This window comes from Pocillopora verrucosa, chromosome 3, assembly GCF_036669915.1.
Source record: "Pocillopora verrucosa isolate sample1 chromosome 3, ASM3666991v2, whole genome shotgun sequence".
NCBI lineage: Eukaryota > Metazoa > Cnidaria > Anthozoa > Scleractinia > Pocilloporidae > Pocillopora > Pocillopora verrucosa.
Window position 1 is genome coordinate 30,099,592 of NC_089314.1, and position 17,380 is coordinate 30,116,971.

The 17,380-nt window shown below is 37.8% G+C and overlaps 3 protein-coding genes across 6 annotated transcripts in view; all 3 read right to left on the reverse strand.

Annotated features, from left to right (window-relative positions):
* Positions 1–5,274, reverse strand: part of LOC131780048 (uncharacterized) — a 9,160-nt gene extending 3,886 nt beyond the window's left edge. Inside the window, exons 1-3 of one of the 4 annotated variants that reach the window (XM_066163174.1) lie at positions 5,080–5,274; positions 1,145–1,221; positions 501–590 (exon numbers count right to left, since the gene is read on the reverse strand). The gene's annotated coding sequence lies outside the window, so the exon portion shown is untranslated. Of the gene's footprint in view, positions 1–500; positions 1,798–5,079 lie in introns of those variants that run through there. The other 3 variants (XM_066163176.1, XM_066163175.1, XM_066163173.1) reach the window with 3 other exon arrangements.
* Positions 5,275–6,355: 1,081 nt separating this feature from the next.
* LOC131780050 (microfibril-associated glycoprotein 4-like) lies at positions 6,356–10,617 on the reverse strand. The gene is made up of 5 exons (XM_059096670.2): positions 10,487–10,617; positions 9,704–9,960; positions 9,453–9,570; positions 8,760–9,143; positions 6,356–7,491 (listed from the first exon to the last, which is right to left on the reverse strand). Exons 1-5 carry the CDS (start codon positions 10,572–10,574, stop codon positions 7,211–7,213), a joined length of 1,128 nt encoding a protein of 375 aa, XP_058952653.2. The 5' UTR covers positions 10,575–10,617; the 3' UTR covers positions 6,356–7,210.
* LOC136279437 (uncharacterized) lies at positions 7,615–8,397 on the reverse strand. Its single transcript, XM_066163171.1, has one exon. It carries the CDS (start codon positions 8,336–8,338, stop codon positions 7,688–7,690), a length of 651 nt encoding a protein of 216 aa, XP_066019268.1. The 5' UTR covers positions 8,339–8,397; the 3' UTR covers positions 7,615–7,687.
* Positions 10,618–17,380: the final 6,763 nt, after the last annotated feature.

Sequence of the window (17,380 nt, forward strand, 5' to 3'; positions counted from 1 at the left end):
CTTACTCGTACAAAATTTCTTATTGTCAATTGGTAAAGAAACACATTAAAGCACGCTATTTTGCCAACTTACTGCATGAAAACCTTTATTAAAGAGTTTTCTCTAAAGGATATTTTCATCTTTTCATACTTCAATTCTAATGGGAGGTTTTGGTTATTAAAACAGAGCTATGTAGATGAGCTAACCAGCGTAAACGATATCCGAAAAATAATAATTTCCATGGCGTTAATTACCACACTACAATATCTTTGACTCGTTTGTTTCAATTTATAAATATGCACATGTTTTGAGGGCTTTTTCAAATACGGTGAAGAACAGTTGTATCCAATAGTCTCCGTATATGTGCACAAAAGGAGACATTTTGGGTTAGAAAATAAGTATTTGCTTAAAGATTGTTTGCATTGTTCGCCGGTGGCCTAATCTTCTTCTAATGGATTCGAGGGAGCAGCGCCAGAAAAATGAAACGCAATAAAATTTAATAATAGTGTAGTTATACTCACCAGTGCAACAAAAACACGGTGGGAGGGTTATTCCAAGAAGAATATAGATATTACCAATAATAGCTTCAAGGAAAGACTTCAACTGCATTGCTATAAATTAAAAATTAACTCCAAGGTAAGAATCATGATCGTGACCATTGAAAGTCGTCTCAAATTATAAAACTTCCTGTTTTTCTATAGATTGAAATGCTAATAAAGGTCATACAATTTGTTCAGCTATTTCTCCTCAAAGGAACTCTTCGTAATTGCGAAATTTCGATAACAAATACTTTGTTTTATTTGTATTATTGAAAGTATCGACGCCATTCTGCTGATGGGTTTTTTCATTTCCTCTCTTTGGAAAGGTAATCATTATGGGAATTTCTCCTTAGTAAATAAAAATTCATTCATTCAAGGCACAAAAAGAGGAACATCAGCATACAATGAGCCACTTACATAATTTTTTTTTTCTATGCTTCAATAAGCCATTATATTTCATAAAGCATCGGTAGAGACGAAAACAGAACACATCACGCTAATGACTGGAGTTTAAACGTGAATGGTTTTTAGCTTAAACTTGTTTGTCTTTTAACTTACTGCAACAGATTCAAGTGCAATTTATTTGTGTTAAATATCCATAAGTTGCTCACAAATATTTTTCTTACCTTCTGGCTGACAAAATGTTTGTCGTACTCGATACTGTGTTCGGATGTGTCAGGAGTGACAATCGTGTTTTGTTACCCTATAGAGAAGTGTTTAAAGTGCTGTAACTATGGTTACAAAACAGAACGGTTTAATGAGTGGTGAACATAAACGCCTCAGGCCTTCTTCCTGTTCAGCTGTTCTACTTATTTTCAGTCATCGGATCATTGCTTTTTTGTTAACTCTGGGTGGTTGGTTTTCTCTAAGTAACATTGGACAAGTAAAATAGTCGATGAAATACCTCTATAAAAGACCGGGAGGATTTTTGAAAAAGTCAGCGAGTCTAACTCTTACACAAAGTTTTAAATTATGAAATATGGTCAATAACTGTAGGAACCCAAACAAACGAGGCAGTCTCGAGCGAAATGTTATTCAAACCTATATCGTTGTAATCCACCCATTCATTTTCGCGTCGTTTTAATGGCCACTTTACATAACGTGGTGCAAAATCACCAGACAGTTACCTCGCTATAAACGCGGTCTGTCCTCGGATTACTTCCGACGAAAAGAAACAAGGCTCGTGGAAGAGAGCCAGCTCAATTATCTTACACGGAAGAAAAACACTCTTTTTGTAGAGTGTAGTAAAATATTAAAAGGCTGGTCGCACCTACGCATCCGCATCAGCATATCAAACTTTGCCTATTGTTATGGTTGGGATTTTTTAATACAATGGGCTTTTTTTTTTCAGGCCTTATTTTCACTACTGCCTAAGTAGTGCACATTACTGCGAGGATCACTTTCATTCACGTCTTTATCCGCAGTTCAAATATATGACTTTCGTATATTCTTAACTATTTAATGGGCCTTTTGTTATCCATCCTTAGGGACTTTTCTAGTTAGTATCACGAGCTTTTACTCGGCTTGTTTCGGATTCATTCGGCAAATTGTCGGCGATGACATTTTTCCCCAGCGGTAGTCTACTTGGGAAAATTTGAACAGACTAACAGGGGGTTAGTCAGTAATTGTCCAGGGTGAGTGTTTGAAACGAGTGGGCCGTTAATGTATTTTCTCTTGAAGTAACTTCCTCTGACTTCTTCAGAAGCAAGATAAGCCGTCAGTATAAAATAAATTGGAATTCAGCCGCTTATGACGTAATAGTTTGTTTTCAGTTCATGTTTTCACGGCAAGGGGCCGCAAGTAGCTTGGAGTGATTGAAAATGCGGTCTAGAGCTTATAAGCCAGGACAGGACGCAGTTAAGCTGTGTTCGCTCAATATTTGTTTTCCTTAAGGCCCGTTTACGCAGGCAGGCCTTAAGGACTGATCGCAGAAGTCTAAATTGTATTCTGCTGAAAATTTCTTCTCGCGTTGTCAATGTTCAACCACTGGCGCGATGAGTATAAAAGAGTATGCAAGCTAAGAAAACAAAAAGGTGTTATTTTCGCCCCTTTTTACGTTTGACTGATTTCACTTTTTCCGCTTGAAGTGCGCAGAAACAGCAAACGCAGACAGAAAGGCAAGGTAAAAGGACTTGAGCGGCAGATTGGCTGATGCAGTATGGAAGATGAGATAGGAATACAAACAGTAGCGTCAGGGTTGAGCAGTTTATGGCGATTAGTGGTTTAAATTTATAGAGTTTCATTTTCGCTTGGTCAATGACGGGTGTTGCGTAGTTGGCCGGCAGCACACTCTGGCACATGAATATGATATGATTATTGTTCCACTGCTAAAAAAAAACCAATTAAAATAAGATAAGAAAAAAAATTAAGACATATTGCAATGAAGACACCGCTCGATGTCGAGAGTGTGTAGAAAGGCGGGTTGGTTTTGGTTTTCTTAGACTATTGTCAAGCTCGCGTTTTTTGTTTTTTGGTCTATTGAAGCAAATAAACCTCGCTGTTGAAGGCAAAACAATAGGTGCGATTTTCGCACCTTTTTCCGTTTCAGTGACTTTATTCTCCGGTTGGCCACAAGTTCTTAAACAAAAAATGTTCATCACTGCATTAGGTGAGTGAAAAAAAAAAAATGGTGACTTGTTTGGACTTGCTTGTTTAAACCGTCGTTTTTTGTTCCTTTTTTTTTTTTCGAAACGACTCCCTACCTTGCGCGCGCTCACGTTTCTCGTAGATTTGCTTTTTCTTTTATCCGCTCACGCGACGCCGTTCAAAAATAAACGGGTCAAAAGGTCATAAATTTTATCAGTGGTACTTGCATATAAAGGCCTCGTAAACGCAAGTCATAATCACTTTAGATTATCCCTTACTGAGAGAATAGCTAAGAACATGAGTAAGTTTTACAAAGTCTCGAAAGTGCTCGATAAGTGTACAGACGCCCACGGTCGCGTTCAGTACCTCGTCCGCTGGCGTGGCTATGGAAAGAAGAACGATAGCTGGGTGGGTGAAGCCGACACAAACGAGCGCCTAAAACAAGTGTTTAGGACACGCCACCAAGGAACTCCGGGCTTGCTGCAGACCTTAGCTTTGTTAGTGGCAGAAAAGCTGAACATGAAGAAACCGCCAACAACCAGCATCGTGAGACGTTCGTCTGTCACCATGCCGATGGATGCCGAGACCTTTAAAGAGTTGTTCGGTGGTCTTCCTTCCGCGCCAAATCTTTTGCAAGCGACAAAGTTTTCTGTGCCCATTCACGAGCTTGACACCATAATGCCTGCCGGATGGTCACTAAATACTTTCAAAATCTCCACGACTTGTCGGTTGCAGGGTATCCGGTCGTTTCGCCTACGGGTCGTTTCGCCCACGGTGTGTTCGCCTACGAATAGAGTCGATTCGCCTACGTCTTATATGTCAGTTCGCCTACGAGTCAGATGTTGAAGCTTTAAATCGGAATTATTAAAAGTCTTAGTTCCTTGTATTATTCCTTTCATTCTATCCTCGATGGTTAGAAAAACAACGCGCTAAAACATCTAAGTTCGAAAGTTTTTTAAAACTTTATTATGGCGGAATCCGGTCGTCTACGAATGTGTGAAAGATATTTTGCTTAAAATGATTTAAGAAACGTGCGATTGTAAAACTGAGCATTAAGATGTGTATTAAAATGAAATTAACCACCGTTTACGGTCTTTGTGTGGTCGTGTAAAGCGCGAGCAGGGCAGTAAACAAACCACTGCTTACGGTCTTTGTGAAGACTTGTGAAGCGTGAGCGGCGCCTAAACTAAAGAAGGTGAGACTTTTCATTAACATATACGAAATTAGCTTCGGCTTGACTTGACAGTCGGTTCAATTTCTGCGTCGATTTGGCGGGCGACTCGTTGAATCGTTTATCTCTATAAACTAGTTTATGTATATAACCCTAATAGATAGCAAGGGTTACATGTGAATTATTTTATCAAGGGGCGGGTGTCACTAGGACAACCCACACGTTCCCGCATGTAATAAGTGTATTAGAATTAACACAGAGTGCGGAGGAGTAACATATTTTGTAGTTAAATTTTATGATCGCTGACGGTTTGATTGTCGATTCTACAGTTAACACAGCCCCCCCGGATTATACAGTTAACACAGCCCCCGTCGCTTGTAAAGATCTCGTTCTACTGTGAGCGGAACAAGCAAGCCGAGCGAAAAACCAAGGAGCGCACGAGACTAACCTGGGCGAAACCAAGATCAGTCGCCAAGTAGAAAACAGTGGCAAGCACTTGTTTTCTAAAAGCGGTTTCGGATCATATGAAAATTAATAACAGGGTACGTTGATATATCAGCCTCCCGAGTCTCAAGAGAAATGTTAAACCCGGACAGTTACCACGCTATAACCCCGGTATTTCCGTTGCAAAGAAATATAGCCAGTGGAAGAGAGCCAGCTCAATTATCTTACACAGAAGAAAACAAATTCTATGTGTAGAGTCCAGTAAAATATTAGAAACTTGGTCGCAACTACGCTCAGAGCGAGCGATCTCGCGTTATATAATAAAAATAAATAATCTATACAAATAAATTTGTAACTTACCGTCCGTACGTTATAAATTAAAGTTTGTCCTCAAAACTTCACATTTTCCCTCGAGGCTCTACTTCTCGGCCAAGCATCCCTAATTTTGGACAATATCTCAGCCGTGGGCATTATCAGCCGATTTACCAGCCGCCCGAAGGGGTTTATTTAGTAATTAGTTGTATTTCAAAACAAGCCAAATGTCAGAGCCGTCAGAAAAATCTTCAAACGATTACAATTATATGAAATCGGCTGTCAAAGGATATGGTCATTGTTCCAAACATTTATACCACGAAAATACAGTATATGGGATCTTTTTTTTATCAGATTAAAGGTCTTAAGTACTCCAGAAAATATCGGTGGCTTAAAGTAGTGTCGTGCCATCATGAATAAAACTATTTGAAGTACTGTAACCATGGTTACAAAACAGGAAACGTTGAATAAGAGATGAACATAAGCGCTTTAGTTTTTCTTCCTAATCGGTCGTTCAAATTGCTGATATTCATCAGCTCATGGTTTTGGTCTTTTATGCTTTTGATAGTTCAGTAGAGGGTTTTTGAAAAATGCCAGAAAGTCAAACTCTATGAAAAAGCCACAAATGATTAGATGTGGATGATAATTGTTGGAACACAAACGCAGTAGAAACTAGTGTCAAGTTTGACAATAGAAAACAGTAATATTTCTAGTTTAATATCGTGTTTGCTTAATTTAGAATTATTTCCTTTTATAATTGGTGGCTTATGAAGTTCGTTTAATGCGGGTTTCGAGGGAACGTCGCCAGAAAAATCGAACACGAACATAGAAAAAAGAATTAAATGACGAATCATAAACACTAGTGCGAAAAAAACATAGTGGGGGAATAGTTTCTGAAAAAAATTTAGAGATTCCCATTGACAGCTTCAAGGAAAAGCTTGAACTGTGTCGCTATAATTGAAAACTATGAATTGATCGTGATCGCATTGATAAAAAAACTGATCTCCATAATAGCTGAAATACCTTTTCCCTCTCAAATTCAGTGCCAGGTAGGTCTTCGGCATTTATGTTTGAGCTTTGTCCTAATTATCGTGGTACTCAGTCGCAAGCGAGTAATTCCCTCTGTTATGTTATTGGTAGCATTGACGCCGTCCTGCTAATGGGTTTATTTCATTCCTTGAAGAATGTGGTGGAATCAGGTGGAATTTCTCCATATTAAAGTTTTATCTTTCCAGATGAGTTACTCGCTAAAAAGGCACATTTAGTGGAAAAAATGGATCATTTTAATAGAATTCGTCTGCACTGGAGCACATGAAATTTTTTAATCTACTCTATTAATTTTATTGTCAAAAAACCAGGTGTGTAAGTGCTGTAGCTATGACTACAGAAGAAAACCGCCGCTTTATAAGCGATGAACACAAACGCCACCGCCCTTCTTGCTGTTTGCAGCTGTTCAAATTTAGGGAAGTTTTCCAGCTCGCAAGTTTTCTCTTTTTTATGCGCTAGACTAGTTTTAACTTTGTGATCTAATAATTTGAAGTCATTGAGTTACCGTCGCGCAAGAGGCCTTTGAAAAATGTGGAAAGTCAAGTTGATTTTTTTTCTGTTCGAAAAAACTCGTTCGGAAATTTTGTATTTTAACGAAGTAATGTAGCATAATGCACTTTATGAGCCCTTTTCCTACGAAAGTGACGTTTAATATTCATGAATAACAGTGAGATACGTAATCGTAGGTAATCATGCAATAAGCGGAAATTACAGAACATTGATTGCAAATGCAGGGAATTTTATTAGGGGGGAATAGGCACAACCAAGAACCCTCGATCCCCCCTCCCCCCTTTCCCACCAAAATAATGACGGGTCACTTACTCTTCATAAAGTCTCTTTGAAAGAATAACACCTGTGTACTAAATCGTTTAATGTTTCGAGAAGCTGGTGATAATATGAGACAAACCTTCTACGTTTTTTAAAACGTATAGCAAGGGGGATACATCCATCCCTCAATACAAAAAAAAATTACGAGATGAAATTCATAACGAAACAAAAAGAAAAACAATATGTACAACATTAGAAAGTTCAACGAACGTTCACTAAACCGGCAAACCCATCAATGTTTTTTTTAGCGCTGAACAGACTTGATAAAATCACTCGTTTTTGCTAAGTAGGTTCTTAATTAAAATTATGACATAGATATGACAGTTCGGAAATTCACTGGTCTTATTTTCATCTCGGTTCTCTTTAGGGAGTAATGATAACCTTTCCAGCCTTTCCAGTTCACACCATTAGCATAGGAGGAGTGATTGCCACGAAGATACAAGCCATTGAGATTTGACGCATGGCACGCGCTGTACCACCAGGCTCCATTGAATGCAATGGCGCAGTTGCGTTTTGTGTCATGATCATTATCGCGATCTCTAGTGGTGAATGGCCGATCATGGGAGAGAGAGGAGTTAGCGTTTCCTAAAAAAAAATTGGAATTAACGGTAATAAAAAGTAAATATTTATCAATAAGGATTTAGAAATGCAAAGACTAGCAAAAACTAACGATAAAAACCGACGTTTCGGTGTCATCATGACGCCATTGTCAAGGAGAAATAAAAAATGAAGTTTGTGGCAAAGTGTAACATTAAATTAGCATAAATATGTTACGAGCTAATTAAACAAATACTTTTGCGCGAATTGAATCGCTTTGCACGTTCAGAGTGGGTTTTAAGTCTCTGATGAAAAGCATTTCGTTCACCAAACAATCGAACTTGTTACTACACTTTTTCAGAATGCTAAAACGTTTCAGTAGGTCTTTCGGGACTTCGCTGTGCTGTTCGTGGTAGTGTTTATATATTGAAGATGCCTTTCGTTTATGTCCATCCACGCGTGTGTGTAAGTGTCCGCGTGTATAGCCCACATAACCCGCATCACACAGGTCACATTGAAATTGATAAACGACGCGTTGTTGGTTGACAATCTGTGGCTTGATTTCTCGTACTTTAAGATCTTGGCTTACTTTGCGGCTAACAAATACTGGCTGGACAGTTGTCTGCACCTTCATGCTAAGATTCTTGAGCTCTTTCTTAACATAATTTGCTGATTCTTGATCTTTGAAAGGTATGACCACACGAACAATGGATATTGGTTCTTTGGGCGTCTGTGTGGGCTGCGTACCAACAATTCTTGATTGTAAGAAGGTGTTAATGGTAGAATTTACCAGGCGCCCCGGGTATTTAAGCCGTGCGAAAACTTTCTTTAGGCGATCACACTCATCAGAGAAATGGGCCCAGGAGGAAGATAATCGGTGTGCGCGATCCAGCATAGTTTTCAGCAAGCTCCGTTTGTAGCGATTGTCTACATGGCTTTGGTAGTGTAATAGTAGGCCCGTGTTTGTTGGTTTCACATATACCTTGGTTTCAATCCGAGGTGCAAATAAAATAGAAATTTACATTACCCTTATCAAACGTCCCTGTGAAATGAAAACGCTAGCTTGATATTGCTAATAGATCAATTATGATCAGACTTGAATTGTTCCGTCGGGCTAACAGGACAAGATCCATCGGCAAACACTTTCAGATTTAATCAACGTCTGGTCTGCACTGTCTAGGATTATTGCATTTCGATGGGCTTAGCTTATCATTTTTTTCATCTTTGGAAACTGTTGCTGTAAAAGAATTTAAGCTTCTTTACTTCAATTTACGCTCTCCTCCCCCGTAATAACAAAAAGGAATATACCGTTATACCTGAATAGGAGCCGCGAATCAGCCTGTACTTGTCATTCTCACTCTTTACATGAAACGTGTTATACTCGGCATAAGCTGTGTTTCTTTCAAAGTCTTCCAAATCCACACGCAGCATGTTGTTATCATTTGAGGTCAGGCGGTGAATCTTGTCCAATCCCAACCAAAATTCACTTTTCAGGTCACCAAAACCACATTTGTAGTCGTTCCAGTAGCGGTAGAAATCAACCGAGCCGTTCAGTCTCTTCTGGAACACAGTCCATCCTCCACCGTCCGTTGTCTGGTCACAGAATACATCAAAGGCAGGCAAATTATCAGGTTTAATGGTATACACGCCGTCAGTAGGTTTAGCCGCGGATTCGTAGATTTCTGCGCAGTTTCTTTTGACTGAAAATCATTAAAAACAAAAAACAAAGTAAAACGCCCACTTTAAATTGTTTGGATGTTGACGCTTTTCGTTTGCTTTCCTGACTATTGCTGTGGCTGATAAAACTTGTTTCTGAACATTGACAAATACCATTTCTTTTTCCTTAATATCTACCAACTATATTCATTTAAAGTTACAGAAATAGACTTTTCCTTTTTAGCTTTATCTCAGTGGTTAATGTTTTGTTCTTGAAGTTAAGTTTGGGACTTTAGTAAGTAACTCCTCGCGTATTACACGAGACACCAGCCCATACAATGCAGCCATTTCACCTTCAACTTGGCAGGTTTCTCCAGTAAACCTTTCCCGACAGACACAACGAAAACCTTTATTGGTGAATCCAGCTTGACAGGTGCCCTTGTTTAAGCATGGGCTACTACTACATGGATTCTGTTGACAAAACAAAGTAAACTTTTGTGCAGATCTTCCTTATTTCAAGAATAAGATCACTTTACCCTTAGAAAAAGAAACAATCTCTTCTGTATCTGACTCCCTTTAGTTTCGTAAGAATGTGGGCTATTACCTCGATTGCAAGATATGTGTAACCCGGATTTTTCACGAGAAGAAATGGAGCATGGTTTTCCTCCGTGGCGTTATTCAACTCGCATTTTTGGTTTCCTCCTGCAACAGGTCCAATATTGATGGACACACAATTAGGCTCCATATAACACATTACTCGGCAACTTCCTTCGTTGGGCACCTCTACACTTTTGATCGCGTGATTTTTCATGGCCATATTCGGTATGGGGTCCTTGAATATAATGTGTCGACAATCGTCGTCTGTGGTAGGCAAAACCAATATATCGCTTAGTTTCCACTCACTTATGGTAGTTTCTCATTTTCATTGTTGAAACATTAAACCACTATATTTTAAAACTTTACTGCGTGAGAACCCTGACAAATTTTCCCTACAGGTGATCATATCTCTTGAAAATTCAACTTAACAGGGAGGCTTTCATTACCAAAAATTAATCTTGGATTGTGAATCGATCAGCGGAAAGAAAAAAACATCAGGAATTATTTTCATAGCGTTCATTACCATACCACGATATCTGTGAACCGATTTTTTTTAGTTCGTCATTTTGATCATGAGCAATTGATACGCATGTGGTGAGGTATTTTTGAAATTTGACTTTTTTTGTATCTTCTATTCCATAAAAGAAGACATGATAGTTGAATAAAGATTGTCTACTAAAACATTATTTGCTCTGATAAGCAGGTAGCGTATGTAGTTCGTGAAATGGTTTTGAGGAAACGACGCCAGAAAGATGAAACACAAGAAATTTAAAAAGGGATTTATACTCACCGGTGCAACAGAAACATGGCGGGAGAGTAATTCCTTGGAAGATATATAGAATACCAATAATCGGTTTAAATGAAAACTTGAACTGCATCGCTGTAAATTAAATTAATTTAAGGTAGAAAAATATGATAGTAAGCGTCCCAAAATATAAATCTTCCCGTGAATTTGAATGTTGACAAATGTTAGGCAGGTGTTCGGTATTTATTTGCCAGCCTTGTCTACATAAAGAGACTCTTCATTATCACAAAAATTCGAAGACAAATACTTCGTTCAATTTTGTTGCCATTAAGCTAAGAGCAAGAAACAAATTTTTACAGACTTGCCGCCGACAAAGATGTCAGATCACTTCAGAAATACAAACTTTCAATAATTTATCCTTTCTACATGCGGCAATTAAGTTGAGATCGAGGAACAAATATTTTGCAGACTTACTGCTGCCAAAGATGTCAGATCACTTCTTAAATACAAACTTTTAATAATTTGTCCTTCTTTATCTCAAAAATTCTCTAGAACGATAGAACAGCATTGCAAACTATTAACATCAAGTCATGATTAACTTTGCTGCAACTTGAAATTGAACAATGCGATAAAATGTATGCAAAGTGCAGAGGCCTGAGTTTTTTATGAATCGTCTTGCGTCTCATGGTAGTTAAGCTCGGTAGTTTGCATTAAACATTCTCGATTTTATTTTAGTTGGACTGGTCTCAAGCATTCTATGATTTTCGGATGGCATTTGAGAACTTCAGCCAAAAAAAAAAACGACAAAAAAACATTTGTAATAACTCTGAAGGATGTGACAGAATGTGAAATATCCTGTGGCTGAATTAACAGAATTTTATTCAAAATCTTTCAGACAGCGCAATTGGTCTGAGTAAGAAAGGCTTTTTGGTCTAAGAAATATGGATAGATTTTTAACTTCTGAGCGAAAATTTTTTTTCAAACTTGGTTTTGTTCTCGGCGGTATCAATAGAAGAAACGTTATGGTTTCGTGCTTTCTTCAATTTATTTATTGCTTCCAGTTGACTTCTATGCCTGTCAAAATAGAGCACATGGTCCACTGCGCCAGCGGAAGAAGCGAAGAACGTAATCTGATTTTGTGTGAGTGAACTTACGACTCATCGTAACTAATCGAAAGTGTAATTTATAAACCAGAAGAAAATACCGATATTTTTTCTAGTATGCTTTTAGTGCTTCTGCAAGTTTGGAAGTGAAAGAAGAAGGAATAATAGATTGCCTTTTACGCAGCTTTTACGCTGTTTTCAGGTTCCGGCGCGTGGTAAATCGATCGCAAGCTAGTTAGTTAGTAGATATGGACTTTGAGCGAGCATTTTCATCTCCTTTAAGAGAATTGGGCTCAAAGGAAATGAAAAAGAACAATGGCAAACTCTAGGAGCGATTGGTTTAGACTCCAGAGACGGCCTACTGCTTCTATTCCCGATACAAAAGCTGATGATTGCACAGGTGACTGCACTTGAGCCGGGATGACTACAAGACAAAGAGAAACAGCGATGTTTTGAAACTCTCAAACACCCATTTTTTCCCCCTCACAATCGACATACCCCTAAAACACTTTTCCTAATTTTTCCTTGATCTTCTTAACAATGAAAACATTCCAAACGAGTTCTTTTACAGGTTAACCTTCCACGCAAAATAAAACAAAAACAACAGTAACAACAGTGAGAACATTTCAAATTTATCGTTGTTAATGCTCTATTTCCGGCCCGATCAATCACTTCCGTAAATCACATTTCCTGTGTGGAGTCTATTGTTTTCCCTACCAACCATTCAAAAAAACTGAATTAATCCATTCTCCCAGAGATCATTATTTGGCGACCATACCGCTGACAAAGCTGAAAATTATTTGGTCAAACAGCGGGACATACAAGAAGTTTTTGAACTAAACAATATTTTCCTATTTTCCCTGGAGATAATTGGAGTGTTATGACCGGTTTTATGTCTTTCAAATTGAAAATTTGTGAAAATATTAATCTTTACAACTACACAATGTGTCGCATTTTCCTCCGGAGTTATATGGTTATGATTTTCCAATCTAAAAAGTATCTTACAAAAAATGCTCTCATCAAAATTACTCTTGTTTCCCAGGCAACCAGGATGAAGAAATAATATCATGAAAATGATTGAAATTTACAAAAAACCCGAACTGAAATGACCAAAGCAAAACGATCGAAACGAAACGAACCTAACTACCTAAAAAGTATCAAATGTCAGTCGTCATATTCATCTCGTTTAGATTAATCTAATCTAATCGTTTAATCTTCCTCTGATCTACTTCACAGGGATATTAAGTTATCTCTCGGTTGCTATCGGCTTGGCGTGGGGCGTTGAGAAAACTTTATTTAAAAAAAATATCAATAAGAAAGTCATGGACATAGACGTGGTCAATAAGTGCCATTAGCTTTATTAGTCGTGGACGTTGAAAAGAGAACAATATCGGAGCCCTTGATTCGTATCAAACCCCCACCCCACCCACATCCCCTTCGATAACTGGTGGGATGCTTTAGAGATTCGAGCTTCTTCCTGTGGAACTAAATTCTATATCCTTCCCTTTTTTCTCCTCCCTACCCTTTCTCCCAGGCTACCGCCAATGAAAAGTGTTTACTTCGTATTCAACCTTGTCCTCTCTCACTATTTTTTTCAGGAACTTAAACACAGTGCGACACATTAATCAGGAACTAGGAGAGCCAATGGATAGATTTGTTCTCATGGCCAGATAGTTTGTGAAAAAATATTTGTATTCCGCGGTCTTCTCTCTGTTGTTTTTTTTTTTCTTTCACGGTTTTTGATTGTTTTTTTTACCGAAGTACTTCGAAGGTGAGAAAAGAAATTTCCAGTTAATCTACCAGTATAAATATAGGTCCAGTTCTGGAAAATTTCAAAAGTTTCCACGGTAGCGACTGGTTCAGACGTTAACTTTTTTACCTTTTACTGCAGCGCCATTGCGGGAATTTACGGCCATATAAAGCATAGTAGTCTATGGTCGAAAGTAAATACAATCTTGGAATCATATACGTCCTCGATGTGAGAATAAGGTAATTATGTTTTCCAAATAAGGAGGAAGTTCTTCCCAGTGCTATCGCCTGAAGTAACATTTCTTGTCGTTCTCATCATATATTCCATGTAGAATTTTTATGGTTTGCAAAACGAGTTATTATTGCATAGGGAGCCCGCCAGTTCGAACGACATTTCTACATTCCTTGTCTTTAAAGTGTTCTGACTTCCGGTTCTCTGCTACGACTCTACTTCCGATTATTGTACTTCCAGTTATTGGATGATACTGCTACATCACGTCCCACCCGGCATTCGTTTTACGACTGGCATCTGATAGTTTTTAAACCCAAAACCCAAACACAAGAGCGAGGTCGTGGGCTAAACAGACGGCGGTAAGAGGTTTTATATGCGGAGAGACACCGCCGGTAATCGGCTTTCATTGAATCTGTGCTGATCTTATAGAATGACTAGCATTTAATTTCTCTTTAATTATTGCCCCTGAGTTAAACATTAAGGTCATGAGAAGAAATGAAATGATCACCAACTGAAGAAGCTCTTGATTGGTAAACAAATTCTCCCTGTCATCATCTTAGGAAATGTATAGAGAACAGTATGGAGAATATGCATCCTGATGTTAGGGTGTAAAGGGTGAAACGAAGGTGAATCGTTTGAGCCTGTCACTAACAAATTTCTTGTTGTCACTGGAGCCATGAGTTTCAGAGCGTGGATTGTGGAAACCTACCTACAGATTCTTCAGTATCTGAGGCGTGCACCTAAAGATATGGACAAACTCACGTTTAAATTAAAAAACCTAACAAGAGTTGGACGCCATAGCCGCAGAACGCCATAGCCGCAGAACGAGCCAAAAGAACGGTCTCGGTCTCTTGATTTCGTTCCCCATCGCGTTTCAAATTGTGAAAAATCGAAAACTTTTTATGAATCAAAGATTTTAATCATTTATAAGAAAACAAAGCTGTGAGGATTCCTCTTTTAGCCTGGAAACAATGATCACAACCAGTCGACTCCATCGCCTGAAGAAGACTTAGTAAGCAGTCGAAACGTTGCGTTCTACATCAAGTAACCTTGTCGTGAGACAACAGAACAAACTTATGGTATCATTACTTAAAATTATTTGCTTTTATTAACTGGTGGATTTTGAAGTTCGTCTAATGCCAGTTTCGAGGGAACGACGAGAGAAAAATTGAACACGAACACAGAAAAACTAAAATGGGAATCATACACACTACTGCGAAAACAAACATTGGGGGTGGAGTAGTTTCTGGAAAAAGAGTAGAGATTCCAATTGATAGCTTCAAGGAAAAGCTTGGACTGTATCGCTATAAATTAAAAATTATGAATTTATCATGACTATATTGATAACAAATTGGTCCCCAAAATAGTTGAAATATCTTCTTTTCCCTCAAATTCTGTGTCAGGCAGGTGTTCAGCATTTATTTTTTAGCTTTGTCTTAATCATCGCGGTGCTCAGTCGAGAGCAAATACTTACAGTTATGTTATTGGTAACATTACGCCGTTCTGCTAATGGCTTATTTTATTCCTTGAAGAATGAGGTGGAATTAGTTGGAATTTCTCCATATTAAAAAAAGTTTCATCTTCGTAGGGGAGTTACCCGCTGAAAAGGCTCATGAAGCGGAAAAATATGGATCATTTTAATAGAATTCGTCTGCACTGAAGTATTTGGAATTTTTTACTCCACTCTAGCAATTTTATCTTTCGAAAAGCCAGAAGTGTTTAAGTGCTGTAACCATGGTTAAAAAATAAAACCGCCGCTTCATAAGCGCTGAACATAAACGCCACCGCCCTTCTTTCTGTCTGTAAATGTAGGGGGAGTTTTCCTGGTCACAAGTTTTGTCATTTTTTATGTGCTTGGCTAGTTTTAACTTCGTGTCCCAATAAATAAAAGCCAATGAACTACCGTCGCTCAAGGGACTTTGAAATGCCTGGAAAAGTCAAACTCTTTCACAAAGTTGTCAATAACTTAGCTTGGCTGGAAGATCAAAGTCGCAGAGCATGAAATGTCCAATTAACTACGTATAGTTGTATCTTTAAATACAGAGTTGAGAGAAACAAAATAAGAATACGTTTTGTGTTTTTTCTGTTCGAACATACTCATTTTGACATTTTGTATTTTAACGAAATAATGTAGCATAATGCACTATAAGTAACGTTTAGTATTCATAAATAACAGAGTGATACATAATCGTAGGTACTCATATAATAAGCGGAAATTACGGATCATCGATCGCAAGTAAGGGGAATCCTTCGAATACTACAGCGCCTTGGGGTGGATTAGGCACAACCAAAATCCTTCGATTTCCCCCCTCCCCCCACCCGTGATAAATGATGACTGGTCACTTACTCTTCTGAAAGTGTTCTTGAAAGAATAGGGGCTGTGTACCAATTCGTTAAGTTTTTCGTGAAGCTGGTGAAAATATGATACAAACCTTATACACACTAAATTTTTATCTTTAAAACGTATAGCAAGAAGGATCCATCCATCCCCCTATACAAAAAAAAATTTTCGAGATGAAACACATTACCAAACAAAAAGAAAAACAATATACACAACCTTAGAAAATTCAACAAACGTTATCTAAACCGGCATCATCCCATCAATTTTTTTTTTATCACTGAACAGATATTGTGAACTACTGTCATTATACATCTTATATACGGTAGCAGGGGACATTCTAGCTGTTGTCCACTAGTTTAAACAATACAAAAAACAAGTTGGAAAACTTAATTTTCAACAACTACAGTATTTGTTGAAGATTAAGTTTTCCAAATTGTTTTTTGTATTGTTTAAACTAAAGGATAACATCTAGAATGTCCCCTGCTACCGTATAAGATGTATAATGACAGTGGAAATACAGGGTTCTTATTGTTGCTTGCAAGTTACTGTATTACTTGTATTTTTCAACAAACAGTCAGAGTAAAGTACATGTTCTCCTTATTGACCTATGAAGATATTTGTGAATCTACAATACAACAAATAAAAATAAGTGGTATATCACCATTAGTACAAGCTATTTCTAACATTGTTACAAAGAAACTTAAAACAGATATTGTTCACTATGAAATGCAATTTTTGTCTTCCACATCTAACATGGACCTTCATCAAATCAAGCACATAGTGGAAAAGCACAGACAAAAATGTAATTATGACAACATGGAACCTTCTCCAAAAAAGAAAAGGCTGCAACAGATAAGTTCTTAAAAAAAAATCAAATACAAAATTAGACTACAGCATGAGAGTGAGACAATCCCAACTATTGATGTCTGCATTAAAGAATTCAAAGAGAAAATCAGAGAAGGTCCTTATTATGTATGCTGTGTATGCAATAGAATGCTGTATAAGAAATCAGTTAAAAACTTCTTAAGTACTTAATACTCCAATCAACACTATTTTAGCATACAGACTTCATTTGATGGTAAGGAGTATATTTGTAACACATGTAACTCAAAAGTTAAACAAGGTAAAGTTCCTTGTCAAGCCGTGATAAACAACATGTATGTTGATGATACACCAGTTGAGCTTGCCTCTCTTGAAAAACTAGAGCAGATACTAATAGCTCAGATAAAAGTATTTGAAAAGATTATTGTTATGCCCAAAGGTCAACAGAGGAAAGTAAAAGGTGCAATTTGTAATGTACCGGTTGAATGTGATCAGACAAGTAGTCTTTTGCCACGCCCTCCTGAGAGATCTGGTATAATCCTGTTAAAACTCAGAAGAAAGTTTCAATTCAGAGGTCATGTATACTTTCAAGCAGTAAGGCCTCACTTTGTCTTACAAGCCTTGCAATGGCTTAAGGCAAATATTACATTGCATAAAGACATACAAATTGATGTTAATGATATTGATACAAA

Excerpts from the sequence above, each read along its gene's own strand:
- LOC136279437 (XM_066163171.1), bottom strand. The coding sequence starts at position 8,338 with ATGCTGGATCGCGCACACCGATTATCTTCCTCCTGGGCCCATTTCTCT.
- LOC131780050 (XM_059096670.2), bottom strand. The coding sequence starts at position 10,574 with ATGCAGTTCAAGTTTTCATTTAAACCGATTATTGGTATTCTATATATC. Across the intron at positions 9,961-10,486 it reads GCCATGTTTCTGTTGCACCG|ACGACGATTGTCGACACATT; the intron begins GTGAGTATAAAT and ends TGCCTACCACAG. Across the intron at positions 7,492-8,759 it reads GATTCGCGGCTCCTATTCAG|GAAACGCTAACTCCTCTCTC; the intron begins GTATAACGGTAT and ends ATTTTTTTTTAG.